We start from the raw sequence: 17,455 nt of genomic DNA on the forward strand, positions 1-17,455 counted from the left end.
CAGCAATAGAGTTCACACTTGGAGCCTGGTTTTGATGTTAAAACCACTATCTTTATTAGTATCTACTTATAATTAGCAACTTAACCAAGATAAACAAAAGTTAACAGTGTTATGTGTATGTGTGTGTAAATATATCGAGCTTGGGGTAACAAGGCTCAGAGTCTTGAGATGGTGAAGCATGAAGGTTCAGTTCATCCACAGAATAAATGATGGGAGAGAGATATCTGTAATCCAAGGTAAAACATTGAGAGGAGGCAATTACGTCGAATTCCACAGGTTCCACGATGGTCATTAATAAATATCAGTGGTCGAAGATCCTCCGTCGAGCCTTTCCAAATCCACATACGAATTACCACCAAAGTGATTTGTCACAGGGACGTTGTCTTCAAGGGGTTACCACATAACCTACCCAGGCAAGGTTAACTGTGAGTGGTCCCACAGGACATTCCTAAGTCCACTCCTATGGATTATATGAAGTGACACAACACATTCAATGTGCACTGGATCGATAATCAACCCACCCTTGTGGGTATAGCAGCGTTCCAAATTCCCAGCTTTGACAAGCTGGAGCTGCTGTCGTTTTCCAGGTTTGCTCCTCTCCCTCTCTTCTTCTGACTTCTGACTGTGACTGTCTGTGTCCTTGTTTTAAAGTTAAACAAGCTGCGAGTCAGTCAGTGAACGACGTCATAGTCCTGCCTCACTGAAGCACTCTTTTAAAGTGACAGTCCACAGTAAACGAAACCTGCGGGTTCGTAACACTTACCTTCAAATGTGGAGTGGAGGCTTAGACCCCAACTGATATCTCATTCCCCTACATTCCAGTCCTTAAGGCCAAATCTGACCCCTAACTCCCTTCCTCAAAACCATGCTTATGAACCTAAGAAAACAACTCAAAGAACCACTAAATATGAGCTGCAACTTCAGTGGAAACAGCAGCTTGACACTTTTCTTGGAATAAAATAATCGATTCTCATATTCACATCTTTAATGATGTACATGGGAAATGTGCAGTATAAATTTATAGATGGTCTGAATGCAGTATGGAACGTTATGCTACTTAATTGGGAAACTGTTGCCAAGCAGTTTCAAACTATCCTCAGTCACCTACAACTTCATTGCAGTTGGACTCTACACTTTGCTTAGAACCTACAGGTTTTAAATAGCATCATTTGCATATGTTTGTGTTCAAAAAATAGTGATTTTTGTCACTGATAGTTGGCGAGAAATAAGTCAATTTAGAACTCCTTCGTTGACTGCGATTTCAAGCATTAAGGCTTGGAGATGCCTGAGACGGCTGAGAGTGAAACTGAAACAATTTCACTACTTCAAGTTAGGAACTACGAAGAATTTGAAGGTGTTAACAATCAACTTGAATGTTACAATGAAAATGAAGATTTGGAAGATGCAATCGTCGAAAGCATGGTATGAAGGCAGTCCATTATCTGCAATAGGTGTCCGCGCTGATTTTAGATCTAAGATATAGGAGCAGAATTAAGCCATTCGACCCATAGAGTCTGCTCCACCATTCAATCACAGCTGATTTATTATCCCTCTCAATCCCATTCTACTGCCTTCTCCTCGTAACATTTAATGTCAAAAACCAATCAACCTCCACTGTAAATATATTCAATGATTTGCTCTCCGCAGCTGTTTGTGGCTGTGAACTCCACAGATTCACTACCTTCTGCCTAAAGAAATTCCTCCTTATCTCTGTTCTAAATGGATGTCCCTCTATTTTGAGGCTGTGTGCTCACCATAGGAAACATTGTCTACAGATCCACTCTATCTAGGTATTTTAATATTTGAAAGATTTCAATTAGGTCCCCCCTTGTTTTTCAGAACTCCAGCGCATACAGGCCCAGAGCCATCAAACACTCCACATGTGCTAACTCTTTCATCCCCAGAATCATTCGTGTGAACCTCTTCTGGATCCCTCTAATAACAGCAAAACTTTTCATAGATAAGGGACCTAAAAGTGATCACAGTATTCCCAGGTTTTGGAGTTTTTTGATCAGACCTGTACGAATGTTTGTATTAAACACTGAACTGTAGTCAATAAACAGCAACCTGACATAAGTATTATCCAGGTGATCCAAGGCCACATGAACAGCCAATGAGATCATATCTGCTGTAGACTTATTGTAGAGTCGATCGAAAGAACAGGGCAGCATACACTGGATGAATTCCTCCATCAATAACTGGTAGGAACCAATACACAGTTTTATAGTACTGTAGTGTTCTAATTAGTTCTGTATTTTATTTACATAATTTGTTAATTAGTTAAATGGTAGTTTGCCTTTTTTCTTAATACCTTTTTATCTATTTCAATGAAAACTCAGCAAGTTGAAGCAGGCACTTAGTTGGGTCAAAATGTACTGATGCTGATGTGTCCTAATTAACCAGAATCCACTGTACTACCACATGTAAATTTATTTATCAACTTAAGGTGTTGATGGCACTGTATTATCTTTGTTGTTTGCTCATAACTTTGTTTCTTCATTGTTTAAATAACTGCCAAACCAGTTTTACTGCTGTACAAATAAATGCAGTTTTAAATTTCACTAGGTTCACATACACCCAGATAACAGTGGGAACAAGAAGCAGCAGAGAACTGATTTATGGACTTCATCGGTTACAAGAAAACACGGTACAAATCTATAGGAATAATTTAACTGCCAATGCAGGATTGTACCATTGTAAAAAAATAACTTACTTGTGTTTAATCATCTGTTGCTTGAGGTCCGAAGGTGTGCAAAATAATTGCCATATTTCTGAACTTGCAGCAAACATCTGTACTTCAAATATTCTCAGAGATCCAAGAAGTTCTAACAAAATGTTCTTTTCTTTTATGTAATCATGTCTCCAATTAGTAAAACAATTTTCAGTATTCCTGAACAGAAGTAGAATATTTCATCAATTTGGTTCATGTTTGGATTGTTGCTGCAGGTAGGCATCCAGTTTTTATTTCCAAACTAGGACTTCAACTTGCAGGGCAACCTGCAAATAGACCTAACGCTGCCCTCATCCTTGATTGTAGAAGCCAAGACATGGAGTAGCCTAGCTGAGTTACTACATTGCATTTTTTTAATGGTACACATAGATTCATTGTGCCTAAGTGGTGAAAGAATGACATTTTAGGGTGATTTATTTATAAGGTTTCATTTCTTTGTGACCGTCTTATAATTATGGTTTTTCATTTTGACTTTTCTTCCATTTTTCTTCCCTTTGCCTGTCAGTACCCACCCATACCACTGACCGCAATAATTCTTCTGTACAATTACTTTTCAGAATGTAAAAGCTTCAACCTTTCCTCGGTCTTCTGTAGAAAAAAGCATTAGTCTGTGCTAACAAAAGTAAATCTGGAAATGGGAGTGGAACCTGGTGTGGTCTTCTGCTGATGTAGCCCATCCACTTCAAGGTTTGAAAGGCTGTGCATTCTCTGATGACGCAGCAACAGTTGGGTGTATAAAGGGAGGAGGAATGCAGGGCCTTGGTGAAGGACTTTGTCAAATGGTGCAAGTTGAATAATCTGCATGTCAACATCAGAGAAAGAAGATCAAGACAAAGAAGATGGTGATGGACTTTAGGAAGACTAAGCCTGCACTGTTCCCTGTACTGCTGATGGTGTGGACAAGGATGTGGTGAGGATCTGCAAGTATCTGCGGGTGAACCTGGATGACAGACTTGAGTGACGCACCAACACAGGCTGTGTACAAGAAGGGCCAGAGTCGCCTCTACTTCCTGAAGAGACTGAGGTCCTTTGGAGTATGTAGGCCTCTCCTTCACATGTTCTACCAATCTGTTGTCACCAGTACAATCTTATATGCAGTGGTATGCTGGGGCAATGACATCAGCACGAGTAATGCCAACAGGTTTACTAAACTGATCAGAAAGGCTGGCTCTGTTATAGGAGTCAAACTGGACACACTGGAGGCTATGGTAGAACAAAAGACCCTATAGAAAATCCTAGCAAATCTGGAGTTTCTCACTCACTTCATGCCACCTTGCGTGAACAGAGGAGCACTTTTAATAATAGACTAAGACAATAGCACTGCTCCAAAGAGTGCTATATGAGGTCATTCTTATCCTCGGCCATTAGGCTCTATAATGAGTCAACCTGTAGCCAGGGAAGTGATGACCGCCTCCTGTTAGACTGTTTGAGGTAACTTATTTTTTATTCTTTGTTACTTCATTATATTTGTATATCTGTGCACTTGTAGTGCTACAGTGACACTGTAATTTCCTTTGGGATCAATAAAGCATCTATCTTCAGATATGTTCTTCTGCACACCACTGTGGTAACACATGGTTAAGTGAGTTGCAGTTGCTATTCTGTCAGCTTGAGCCAGTCTGCTCCAACCTCTGTCATTAACAAGGTGTTTTCACCCACCGACTTGCCACTGACCAGATTTCTTTTTTTGTTTTTCTCACTATTCTCTGTAAACGCTAGAGAATATTAGGTGTGAAAATCCCAGGAATCTGAGATACTCAAACCACCTCATCTGGCGGCAGCAATCATTCCACAGTCAACGTCACTTACATTGTATTTCTTCCATATTCTGATGTTTGGCCTGAACAACAACTGAATCTCTTGACCATGTCTGCATGCTTTTATGCATTGAGTTGCTGCCACATGATTGGCTGATTAGTATAGGTGTACCTAATAAAGTGGTCACTGAGTGCAAATCCTTCATGCAACTTGCCTCTTGGAGAGAAATATGAGTAAAGAAAAGGTGCTGTTATTACAGAGCTGTTGAGAATTACACGAGCAGATGATATGATGAAAAGGAGATTGAGCTGAAGTACAGGTAGTCCCCGAGTTACGAACGTCCGACTTACGAACAACTTGTACTTACGAACCGAGGAAGGAGAATGCTGTCCACCATTTTAAGTCGGATCACGACACCATTCGCCATTTTAAGTCGGATCGCGACGCTGTCCACCATTTTAAGTCATTGCCGTTGACACTGTGTTGAGTGTGCAACTTTGTATTTGGCTTAAATTTTTCTTAGCAAGATTCACCCTGACCCCGCTCCCCCCCTTTCCAGTCGACTGGTGGCGAAGTGAGATCAGCGCTGAGCTTGAGAATGGAGGTTCCTGAGTTCAATCCAGTGACAGACCGCTCCTGAGCGCGCTCTCCCATCCGTGCCAGGTTGATGTCGAGCTCGAAACTCGACCTCATATAAAAAATACTGCCACCTCCAGTTTAAATTCCCACGCAGAATATCGTGGAGGATCAAATACCCAAACCCAGCACACCCCCACTTGTCCCATTTAACCTGTCTCAGTGCGGTGGACTTTAGGACCCGGAGAATTCAGTGTGATGGTCCTTTGGACCCGGTGGAGCTCAGGACCCACTGCCTGCAGTGTTTCTGTTCCGTTGATGGGAAGCGATCATGATTGAAAATAAAGTGGAAATAATAAAGCTTTTGGAAAGAGGTGTCGGTTGGCGCTCGTGCTGGGCCCCGGACCCAGGAAGCTGCTCGTGGGGTTTGGGGGGGGGGGTTGGGGGGAGAGGGTAAAAAAATTTTTTTAAAAAAAGAGGTAAAACGTCATCGGTCATTGGAAAAGTGTTAGGCTACAGTCGGTCAACGATCGGAAAAATTTTAAAAGATAAAGTGAGAATAATGGAGCATGTGAAAAGCCTTGCCCCGATGAAAGCTACAATTATTACTAGGCAATGCAGTGGTTTAATTATTGAAATGCATAAGTTTCTTAAGTGTTTTATATGCATTGAAAGGTAAAATATATACTATATACTAAGACAAATGTTTGACTAACTGACACTAAATAATACCAGATGTACTTGTTCCGACTTACGAACAAATCCGACTTAAAGACAGACTCGGGAACGGAACTTGTTCGTAACCTGGGGACTGCATGTATACCATGAAGCCAAGAAAAATATAGCCAGATCCTGAATTTGCTTTGTTGAGTTTTAGGTGTTTTTTAAAAATCCTATTCTGTGTGAAACAAATAAAAAACAGAGTTTTCAGTTTTCAAACTAAGCATAATCTTAAAAGGGATTTTTTAAAATTTGCCGGAAAATGGCATTTATGTAATTCCAATGATAAACCATCAAATGTTTCAGTCAGTCCTGTGAGCATTATTTTGTACGTGGTACTCAGTGATGTTTGAAACCCCTACTTTTAAAATTCACTGATTGAATGCAGTCATATGTAGGGCTTCAAATGATTTATGCAACCTACTATTGATATATGTTTAAGTCACTTCTCATTTAATACTGTTGTACAGCCTTGGTCAGATGGCGACAGCTGCAGTACTATAGCTGGAGTAACAATTCACTAATTATGTTGTTTCTAATTACATGTATTTGGAGTGTGAATCAGTAAATCAAGCTATCTTCTATCCTAGAAATAATATGTTCATGCTGTTGTTTGTGTAACAAACTATTTTCAGAATCTCAAAATCCGGCGGGGAGCTACATTCCAAACAGTGCAAGTGTATATAACTCATTGAAGGGTTTTGATTTTGCACTAGGAAAAGATTGAATGCTGGTTGGAGTTACAAAAACTTCATAGTATCAATTTAAAGTTCACAAACTTTTGTGGTGGAAAATAAGGAGGCATTTCTTCCCATGGAGCATGAAGATACTTAGTCACAGGGAGTAGATTTATCATACAGAAAATACTTCCTTTTTAAGAGGAATTGGACAAGTCACAGAGGAAGAAGGTATTAGAGGGGTTTCTGAAAGGGACAAGTGGTCTGCTGATAGCTGTATTGTTTAATGATATCTTTCTTGGGTTTTATTATACTAAGCTAATGGATGGCTTTAAGACCTTTTGTTATACATTTTGATGATGTGTAGTTTATAGACTAAAGGGAAGATTTTATTACATGAACCTTTAAAATTTCAGAAAAAATCATATTTGTGCATGTTACTCATTAAAATACCTCTGTGTAAAATTAATATTCAGATATATTGTTTGTGTCCAGTTAAAGGTACCTGTACTTAGTGGAAAAAATTTTGTATCCGATTATACTGGGCATGTCATTCACAACTTTGCATAGAAGTTACCATTATCATTGTCATTTGTTTTTATTCAAACAATGGATGTGAGGGTACTTATGAGCAAGGTCGATGTCTATTGCCATCCCTTACTGCCCTTGAGAAGTTGGTGGATGGTGAACCAACTTCTTGAACTCCTGTATTCCTTCTGGTGATGATAGTAACAGTATTTAGGACCAGTAAAACAATAAGCTAAGGTATACTTGTGTCAGGATAGTATATGACTTTTGTTTGAATACACTCCTCAGTACTAAAATTGTAGAGGGGATATACAAAGCACTAAAACAAGTTATTTATTTGTGAGTCTTATTTTTTTTTAATTTATCTGCAAATATACCTGGTAGCATTTTTTCCAGATGTATTTAAATTTATTGCATTCGTCATTCATTAATATGTTGGTCTCTTCATATTGACAGGAAAAATTTTAAGTTATTGGTGCTTCTGCCCTGGCTACAGTATGGCTGAGCTGGTTCGTCAAGGAATTCGGTCCATCATCCTCACAAGTGGTACTCTTTCTCCACTGTCCTCTTTCACATCAGAAATGCAAATGTGAGTATGGTCGTTGAAGCATGTAGAAACGTATTACTAAGTCATTTGCTGCATTTTGTCACAACATTTCCAACTAAAAATTGTTTTCACTCTAGATGTACAAAATAAATTTAATTCTTAAAGTTCAATGGGTCTAAACTTTCAATTTTTTTGATCCTGTTTCAAAATGATAAAGAGTTAAAGAATTTAATTTTTAATCCACATTATATATGTAAAAAGAAAAGCTTGTGTTAGTGGTATTTTGAAATAACTATACTCATTTGCATTATGTAGATGTTTGCCATGACAGGAAATTAGAAGTGATCTCGTTTTTAACCATACATACCCTGTGACTTAATCCAAATAAATCGCTATCTAAATTAGGAGAAGTTCTTTTGATGAATATCTCCATTATAATGCATGTATAACCCTGGAATAATTTTGTTAATACTTAATTTTTGATGACTACTGCATTATATCTTTATTCTTAGAATGAAAAGATAAGTATACAACAATAATATATCTTTATTAATATTGCCCTTATCTCCTTAAGTCCTTTCCCTGTAAGTCTGGAAAATCCTCATGTAATTGACAAACATCAGATATGGATTGGGATTGTTCCAAGAGGCCCTGATGGAGTCCAGTTGAGCTCTGCATATAACAAAAGGTAGGCTGCAAATGAAATACTGTTAGTATTTACTTAAAAAGTTACATACAGGTACATTAATTTTCAAACTAAATTTGTTCACTGTCTTATGCACGCTTAAAGTCTTTGTGACTCAGAATTTTTTTCCAGTATAGTTAGTCAGAAATTTACAAGTTCATCATCCTTGCCCTGATTCATAGAGTGGGAGTTGCTAATTTGCAATGGCAACAGAACCAGCAGAAGACATCTTGAATGCAAATGTGTGCCTGTACCATAACAAATGTTGAAACTTGAAAATCAAAAAAAAAACACAGATGTTAGAAACCTGATGAACCCCTCCCCCCCACCCCCCCACCCCCAGTTTCCATGGCGGCATAAGTCACAGGAAGACACTCTTCAGTCCCACCAAGTTCATGAGATTGCGACAGCTCTCCCACCCCAAACCTCGGTTTGTGTGGATGCTCTGTAATTTGCTACCCTGTTAGAAATTAGTGCTACGAAATAACAGAAGCACACCACATACGGTTCAAGGAATAATACTTATGAATCTTAACTAAAGGGTTAGTAAAGAAATGAGCCCATTTTAATTAAACAGTCAAATGTGCATAAGTTGGAGCTCAAAGTCTTGTCATATTCACTGATCGTCGATTAATTTCGCCCTGGCTTCATGAAATCACAGACCCATCCGGGTCGAATCCTACGACCTCTTCATCTCCAGTGTCTTCTCTCTACATCTCCCGCTGAACAAAAGCCCCAAGCCCAACCTTAGTGTTCCTCACCAGAGAAACCTCCCCTCAGCTCTACCATCCTAACTGGATGGTACACATTCCTCCTCATCCCTTATCTTCAACAATAACCCAAACAAGCTGAAAACAGAATAGACTGCTCTTACAGAACTGCTAAATGAAATACATACAGCATAACAGTAAAAACAGAGCATTACACGGAAATAAAAGTAGAAAATGCATAAAACACTCAACAGGTTGGTCAGCATCTGTGGAAAGACAAAGACTATATTTCAGGTTGAAGGCCATTTGTCAGAACAGGGATGAGAAAAAAATGAATTAAATTTGAGAGAGGTTGTGGCATGAATGGAATTAAAGTAATATCTGTAGTAGAGTATTACCATAAGAATAAGCTGTGGTGAGAAGGGACAAGATGAAAGTATCTCTGCTGACTCTTTTGCGGTTGAATGCTTGGTAGGGACAGAATATTTGAAGCAGGGAGACCCTGTGCCAAGAGAAGAGAGGACTAAGTACAGTATCTGGTGGTGGAATCTTGTGAAAAGTGTAAAGGTAATCCTTTAAACGTGGAAGCTGTTATGACTAAAGATCAGGAACAGTGGAACTCTGTCCTTAATTTTTTGATGCTTGCTTTGATAAGAAACCAGTCTACCACTGGCTCTCCACAACTTAGAGAGCATAAATACATTGCACTTACTGTAATCCCCTGTGTTGGATCTTGGTGCTTTTGTTATCCAGAGGTTCTTCAAAAGTCAGAAACTTGTTCCTTACAACTGTTTTATTAAGTGTTACAAAAACAAAAAAAAACAAAGAAGAGCTGACAGAAAAGAGACATTATGGTCATCCTCTATAAAAGCTAGCTCCAACTAAAAAAATAACACTGTTCCAGTGGTAAGAATTAAAATAGCCAGATTCAAATGGTGTGAGACCTGCTACAAAAATACAAAGAAACCTCTAGAAAAAAAAATGGAAACAACTGTACCATGATTACTGGAAAATTCATTGCAAAATCAGTATATATCAGTGATTGTATAAAAATAGAAGCTAGTATAGGAAAGTTAAACTACAAAAAAACTATTAGAAAAATAACAGTTCTACACCCTAATCCAACACTTGCTATGTCTATAGTTTTAGATACATTCATCACAAATACTGTAGTTTAAAAAGGGTGTGAATTAAATGCTTAAAACCACACTATCTATAAGTAGTTATTTTGGTGCTTGTTATTTTAACATTTCTGTATAGCTATCAATGTCAGTTGAGATTGTGTTTATTTTTCTCAGATAATTTTAGCACCAATGGTGATATCTTCTGTTTATTACTGTATCTTATTATATCAAAATTAAAATGCATTAGTATATAAAGATGTAGCAGACTATCAAGAACGCAAATGGAATATTGACCTTCATTGCCAGAGGGATTGAATTTAAGAGCAGGGTGGTTATGCTGCAACCATACAGGGTACTGGTGAGGCTGCATCTGGAGTACAGCGTGTAGTTCTGGTCTGATATTCTGGCTTTAGAGCTGGTTCACCAGGTTGATTCCAGAGATGAGGGGGTTAAACTATGAGGAGAGATTGAGTCGCCTGGGACCGTACTCACTGTAATTAAGAAGAATGAGAGGTCTTATAGGGATAGATAAGATTCAAGATTCAAAAACTTTATTGTCATTCTAACCGTACATCAGCTCTGCAGGGCAGAATGAGACAGAGTTTCCCAGGAGCAGTGCAACCATAACATAACAAGCACAACACTAAATAATAAACAACAATAAATAGTAAAACACAACAGCCACATGTCAATTAAAAACAAGTTATAAGTGTCCAGTGCAAGTTAAAAGTTATAAGATAGAGGCAGGAAAACTGTTTCCACTGGTAGGTAAGACTAGGACTAGGGGACATAGCCTCAAGATTCAGGGGAGTAGATTTAGGATGGAGATGAGGAGGAACTGCTTTTCCCAGAGAGTGGTGCCCAGTGAAGCAGTGGCGGCTACCTCAGTAAATCTATTTAAGATGAGGTTGGATAGATTTTTGCATAGTAGGGGAATTAAGGGTTATGGGGAAAAGGCAGATAGTTGGAGATGAGTCCATGGCCAGATCACTTATTCTTATTGAATGATGGAGCATGCTCGATGTGCTAGATGGCCTACTCCTGCTCCTATTTCTTATGTTCTAAAATGTAAATGTATATTAAAAAAAAGCTTTATGGCTTTTAGTAATGGCACTCTTCTCCCTGTTTAGATTTTCACCTGAGTATATGTCTTCCCTAGGAAAAACAATGAGTAAGTAGCTTTTTTTTTGTTTCGTTATCCATTCCTAATTACTCATAGATCATTTCATAGGAAACTTAAGATTCAAGTGCATTAGTGTTCCTTCAGTTACATATGGTGCTTTCTGATTATGGGGAGATTTCCTTCATTGATGGAGATACGTAACCCAGATTGACTTTTACGTGTAGTAGGTTTATAGTCATTTTTACTAATACTTTACACATAGGTAATGCTTCTAACTATACAGAGATAGCTCTTGTATACATACATTAACTGCTAGTTTTATTTTTCAGACTGTTTTAATCATTACATTCCAGATGTCTAGCTCTCAAAGTAGGTGATGATGTGTCAGTCCTCAAAACAGAAATTACAGTCTTTCTTTCTCTCATTCTCTAGTCCTGTCTTAATTAGTTAAGTGATCAGTACTAGAATGGAGTATTGCTCTATGGGGAGCATGTCTAAGGAACTCAGAAAAAGTCTGTAGGTTGGGATAGCTTGAAGGTGTGTGATGAATTGGAATTGGGGGTTGCTGTGGTAGGAAGTAGTCCTGATAATGGGGCTTCTGGACTTTGTGGCTGGGGAAAAAACATATTGCTGAAAAAAAGACGACCTTTTCAATGAAGCAGGCCTTACCTCCTTTCAGATTTTGAAATAACAGGTTAAATGTAAGGCATACAGCTTTTTTAAAATATATATATGTAGAAATGTGCAGCCTGCCTTTGATCTCAAGCTTGCGTGCAATCTTCCTCTCTATTTGCTTTCTGAATACTGTGACAAACTTTCCTTTCCTTTGAATTGAACGATTCATTCTCATAACAGAACATGAATGTTATTTGTTCCTATACAGTTTTATAGAATTGTTTTTCTGTGTATGCTTGTGTTCCAGAACTAACAAAGAAAATATTTTAAAGTGAATCATTATTAACATTGCGAAAATAATTGGAAAGCATTAACTTACTTCTCAAGACATGTATTTTATCAAGTAAATTTGTTCACCATTTTTCACTTCTAGTAAATCTATGTAGAGTGGTGCCAGATGGTTTGTTGGTGTTCTTTCCGTCATATCCAGTTATGGAAAAAAGTCTAGAGTTTTGGAAGGTTAGTCATTAATCTGATATTCTTTCATCATGGTTTGTTTTATTTGAAGGCATTTCAAAATAAATTTCTGTTGCTTTTAAGTTATTTGACGGGGCTGGTGAATGAATAAGTCAGTTTTTTCCCCTGTGTAGGTTATTGCCTATTTATCGATTCATTGGGTTATATTACTTCACTTTTTTTTTCCATTTGTTCCATTTGAATAGATTTAGAAACATAGAAAACCTACAGCACAATACAGGCCCTTTGGCCCACAAAGTTCTGCTGAACATGTCCCTACCTTAGAAATTACTAGAGTTACCCATTGCCCTCTATTTTTCTAAGCTCCATGTACCTACCCGAAAATCTCTTAAAAGACCCAGTCGTGTCCACCGCCATCACCATTGTTGACAACCCATTCCATGCACTCACCACTCTTTGTGTAAAAAAAAAATTACCCCAACATCTCCTCTGTACCTTCTCTCAAGCACCTTAAAACTGTGCCCTCTTGTGGCAGCCATTTCAGTCCTGGGAAAAAGCCTCTGACTATCCACACGATCAATGCCCCTCATCATCTTATACACCTCTATCAGGTGATCTCATCTTCCGTCGCTCCAAGGAGAAAAGGCCAAGTTCACTCAACCTGTTTTCATAAGGCATGCTCCCCAATCCAGACAACATCCTTGTAAATCTCCTCTACACCCTTTCTATGGTTTCCACATCCTTCCTGTAGTGAGGCGACCAGAACTGAGTACAGTACTCCAAGTGGGGTCTGACCAAGGTCCTATATAGCTGCAACATTACCTCTCACCTCCTAAATTCAATTCCACGATTGATGAAGGCCAATACACCATATGCCTTCTTAACCACAGAGTCAACCTGCGCAGTTGGTTTGAGCATCCTATGGACTCGGACCCCTAGGTCCCTCTGATCTTTCACACTGCCAAGAGTCTTACTATTAATACTATATTCTGCCATCATATTTGACCTACCAAAATGAACAACGTCACACTTATCTGGGTTGTACTCCATCTGCCACTTCTCAGCCCAGTTTTGCATCCTATCAATGTCCCGCTGTAACCTCTGACAGCCCTCCACACTGTCCACAACACCCCAACCTTTGTGTCATCAGCAAACCTACTAACCCATCTCTCCACTTCCTCATCCAGGTTATTTATAAAAATTACAAAGAGTAAGGGTCCCAGAACAGATCCCTGAGGCACACCACTAGTCACTGGCCTCCATGCAGAATATGACCTGTCTACAACCACCCTTGCCTTCTGTGGGCAATCCAGTTCTGGATCCAGAAAGCAATTTCCCCCTGGATCCTATGCCTCCGTACTTTCTCAATAAGCCTTGCATGGGGTACCTTATCAAATGCCTTGCTGAAATCCATATACACTACATTTACTGCTCTTCCTTCTTCAATGTGTTTAGTCACATCCTCAAAAAATTCAATCATGCACGTAAGGCACGACCTGCCCTTGACAAAGCCATGCTGACTATTCCTAATCGTATTATACCTCTCCAAACGTTCATAAATTCTGCCTCTCAGGATCTTCTCCATCAACTTACCAACCACTGAAGTAAGACTCACTGGTCTATAGTTTCCTGGGCTGTCTGTACTCCCTTTCTTGAATTGTGAGAAGGGGATGGCATTTTTGCAAGAGACAAGGTGGGAAGAGGAATAGTCCAGGTAACTGTGAGAGTCCGTAGACTTATAGTAGATATCAGTAGATAAGCTGTCTCCAGAGATGGAGACAGAAAGATCAAGAAAGGGGAGGGAGGTGTTGGAAATGGACCAGGTAAACTTGAGGACAGGGTGAATGTTGGAGGCAAAGTTAATGAAGTCAACGAGCTCAGCATGCGTGCAGGAAGCAGCGCCAATGCAGTCGTCGATGTAACAAAGGAAAAGAGGGGGTCAAATTTACCTGGTCCATTTCCGATACCTCTCTCCCCTTTCTTGATCTTTCTGCCTCCATCTCTGAAGACGGCTTATCTGCTGATATCTACTATAAACCTACTGACTCTCACAGCTACCTGGAATATTCCTCTTCCCACCCTGTCTCTTGCAAAAATTCCATCCCTTTCTCTCAATTCCTCCGTCTCTGCCGCATCTGCTGTCAGGATGAGGCTTTTCATTCCAGGACAAAGGAGATGTCCTCCTTTTTTAAACAAAGGGGCTTCCCTTCCTCCACCATCAACTCTGCTCTCAAATGCATCTCTCCCATTTCACGTACATCTGCTCTCACCCCATCTGCCCGCCAACCCACTCGGGATAGGGTTCCCCTTGTCGTCACCTACCACCCCATCAGCCTCCAGGTCCAACGTATAATTCTGCATAACTTCCGCCACCTCCAACGGGATCCCACCACCAAGCACATTTTTCCCTCCCCCCCGCTTTCCGTAGGTATTGCTCCCTACGCGACTCCCTTGACCATTCGTCCCCCCACATCCCTTCCCACCGATCTCCCTCCTGGCATCTATCCTTGTAAGTGGAACAAGTGCTACACCTGCCCTAACACATTCTCCCTCACCACCATTCAGGGCCCCAGACAGTCCTTCCAGATGAGGTGACACTTCACCTGTGAGTCGGCTGGTGTGGTATACTGTCTCCAGTACTCCTGGTGTGGCCTTTTACATAGTGGTGAGACCCGACGCAGACTGGGAGACTGTTTCGCTGAACACCTACAGTCAGTCCGCCAGAGAAAGCAGGATCTCCCAGTGGCCACACATTTTAATTCCACGTCCCATTCCCATTCTGATATGTCTATCCATGGCCTCCTCTACTGTCAAGATGAAGCCACACTCAGGTTGGAGGAACAACACCTTATTTTCCATCCAAGTAGCCTCCAACTTGATGGCATGAAAATTGTTTTCTCTAACTTCTGTTAATGCCCCTCCTCCCCTTCTTACCCCATCCCTGATTTATTTCCTCCCCCCTTTGTTTTCTTTCTCTGTCCATCACTCTTTGTCTGTTCTCCATCTCCCTCTGGTGCTCCTCTCCCCTTGTCTTTCTCCCTAGGCCTCCCGTCCCATGATCCTTTCCCTTCTCCAGTTCTGTATCCCTTTTGCCAATCACCTTTCCAGCTCTTAGCTTCACCCCATCTCCTCTCATTTTGGATTTCCCCCTCCTCCTCCTACATTCAAATCTCTTACTATCTTTTCTTTCAGTTAGTCCTGACAAAGGGTCTCGCCCCAAAACATCAACAGTGCTTCTTCCTATAGATGTTGCCTGGCCTGCTGCGTTCCACCAGCATTTTGTGTGTGTTGCATGAAGTACCTCTGCTATTTCCTCCGGTTCCATACACACTTTCCCACTGCCACACTTGATACATCCTATTCTTTCACTTCTTATCCTATTGCTCTTCACATACCTGTAGAATGCCTTGGGGTTTTCCTTAATCCTGCCCACCAAGGCCTTCTCATGGCCCCTTCTGGCTCGCCTAATGTCCTTCTTAAGCTCCTTCCTGTTAGCCTTATACTCTTCTAGATCTCTAACATTACCTATTTCTCTGAACCTTTCGTAAGCTTTTGTACCCTACCATAACTTCACTGTCTCATTGGAAAGTACCTGTGCAGAACTCCACACAAATATCCCCTGAACATTTGCCACATTTCTTCCCTACCTTTCCCTGAGAACATCTGTTCCCAATTTAAGCTTCCAAGTTCCTGCCTGATAGCCTCATAATTCCCCTTACTCCAATTAAACTCTTTTCTAACTTGTCTGTTCTCTCCAATGCTATTGTAAAAGACAAGAATTATGAGCACTATCTCCTAAATGCTCTCCCACTGAGAGATCTGACACCTGACCAGGTTAATTTTCCAATACCAAATCAAGTACAGTCTCTCGTCTTGTAGGCTTATCTACATATTGTGTCAAGAAACATTCCTGAATGCACCTCACAAACTCCATCACATCTAAACCACTTGCTCTAGGGAGATGCCAATCGATATTTGGGAAATTAAAATCTCCCACCACAACTCTGTTATTAATACACTTTTCCAGGATCTGTTTCCCTATCAGCTCCTCGATATCCCTGTTACTATTGGGCGGCCTATAAAAAAACACCCAGTAGAGTTATTGACCTCTTCCTGTTCCTAACTTCCATCCACAGAGACTCCTTAGACAATCCCTCCATGACGTTCACCTTTTCTGCAGCCGTGACACTATCTCTGATCAACAGTGCCACGCCCCCACCTCTTTTGCCGCCCTCCCTGTCCTTCCTGAAACATTTAAAACCCGGCACTTGAAGTAAACATTCCTGTCCCTGAGTCATCCAAGAGTCTGTAGTGGCCACCACATCATAGCTCCAAGTACTGATCCACACTCTACGCTCATCCGCTTTGTTCACAATACTCCTTCTGTTAAAATAGATGCATCTCAAACCCTCGGTCTGAGCGCATCCCTTCTCTATCAGCTGCCTATCCTCCATCACACACTGTCTCCAAGCTTTCTCTATTTATGAGCCAACTGTCTCTTCCCCAGTCTCTTCAATTTGGTTCCCACTCCAACAATTCTAGTTTGAACTCTCCCCAGTAGCCTTAGCAAACCTCCCCACTAGGATATTGGTCCCCCTGGGATTGAGTGCAACCTGTCCTTTTTGTACAGGTCACACCTGCCCCAAAAGAGGTCCCAATGATCCAGAAATCTGAATCCCTGCCCCTTGCTCCAATCCCTCAGCCACGCATTTATCCTCCACCTCATTCTATTCCTATACTGACTGCAACGTGGCACAGGCAGTAATCCCAAGATTACTATCTTTGTAGTCCTGCTTCTCAACTTCCTTCCTAGCTCCCTGTAGTCTGTTTTCAGGACCTCTTCCCTTTTCCTACCTACGTCATTGGTACCAATATGTACTATGAGCTCTGGCTGTTCTCCCTCCCACCGCAGGATATCTTGGATGCGATCTGAAACATCCCCCCCTGGCGCTTGGGAGGCAAACTACCATCCGAGTTGCTTTCCTGTGTCCACAGAAACGCCTGTCTGACCCCCTAACTATAGTCCCCTATCACTGCTGCCATCCTCTTCCTTTCCCTACCCTCCTGAGTCACAGGACCAGACTCTGTGCCAGAGGCACGGCCACTGTTGCTTCCCCCAGTTAGGCTGCCCCTCCCAGCAGTGCTCAAACAGGAGTACTTATTGTTCAAATGAAGAAATGAAGT

At 40.7% G+C, this 17,455-nt stretch overlaps 1 protein-coding gene across 3 annotated transcripts in view; it reads left to right on the forward strand.

The window, feature by feature from the left end:
• Nucleotides 1-17,455, forward strand: part of rtel1 (regulator of telomere elongation helicase 1) — a 169,053-nt gene that overhangs the window by 47,854 nt on the left and 103,744 nt on the right. For all 3 annotated transcript variants that reach the window (XM_073061710.1, XM_073061713.1, XM_073061712.1), the window contains exons 16-20: nucleotides 2,566-2,647; nucleotides 7,447-7,579; nucleotides 8,112-8,225; nucleotides 11,187-11,227; nucleotides 12,228-12,313. In XM_073061710.1, the coding sequence (XP_072917811.1) occupies nucleotides 2,566-2,647; nucleotides 7,447-7,579; nucleotides 8,112-8,225; nucleotides 11,187-11,227; nucleotides 12,228-12,313 (456 nt within the window). The remainder of the gene's footprint in view (nucleotides 1-2,565; nucleotides 2,648-7,446; nucleotides 7,580-8,111; nucleotides 8,226-11,186; nucleotides 11,228-12,227; nucleotides 12,314-17,455) is intronic.

This window comes from Hemitrygon akajei, chromosome 11, assembly GCF_048418815.1.
Source record: "Hemitrygon akajei chromosome 11, sHemAka1.3, whole genome shotgun sequence".
NCBI lineage: Eukaryota > Metazoa > Chordata > Chondrichthyes > Myliobatiformes > Dasyatidae > Hemitrygon > Hemitrygon akajei.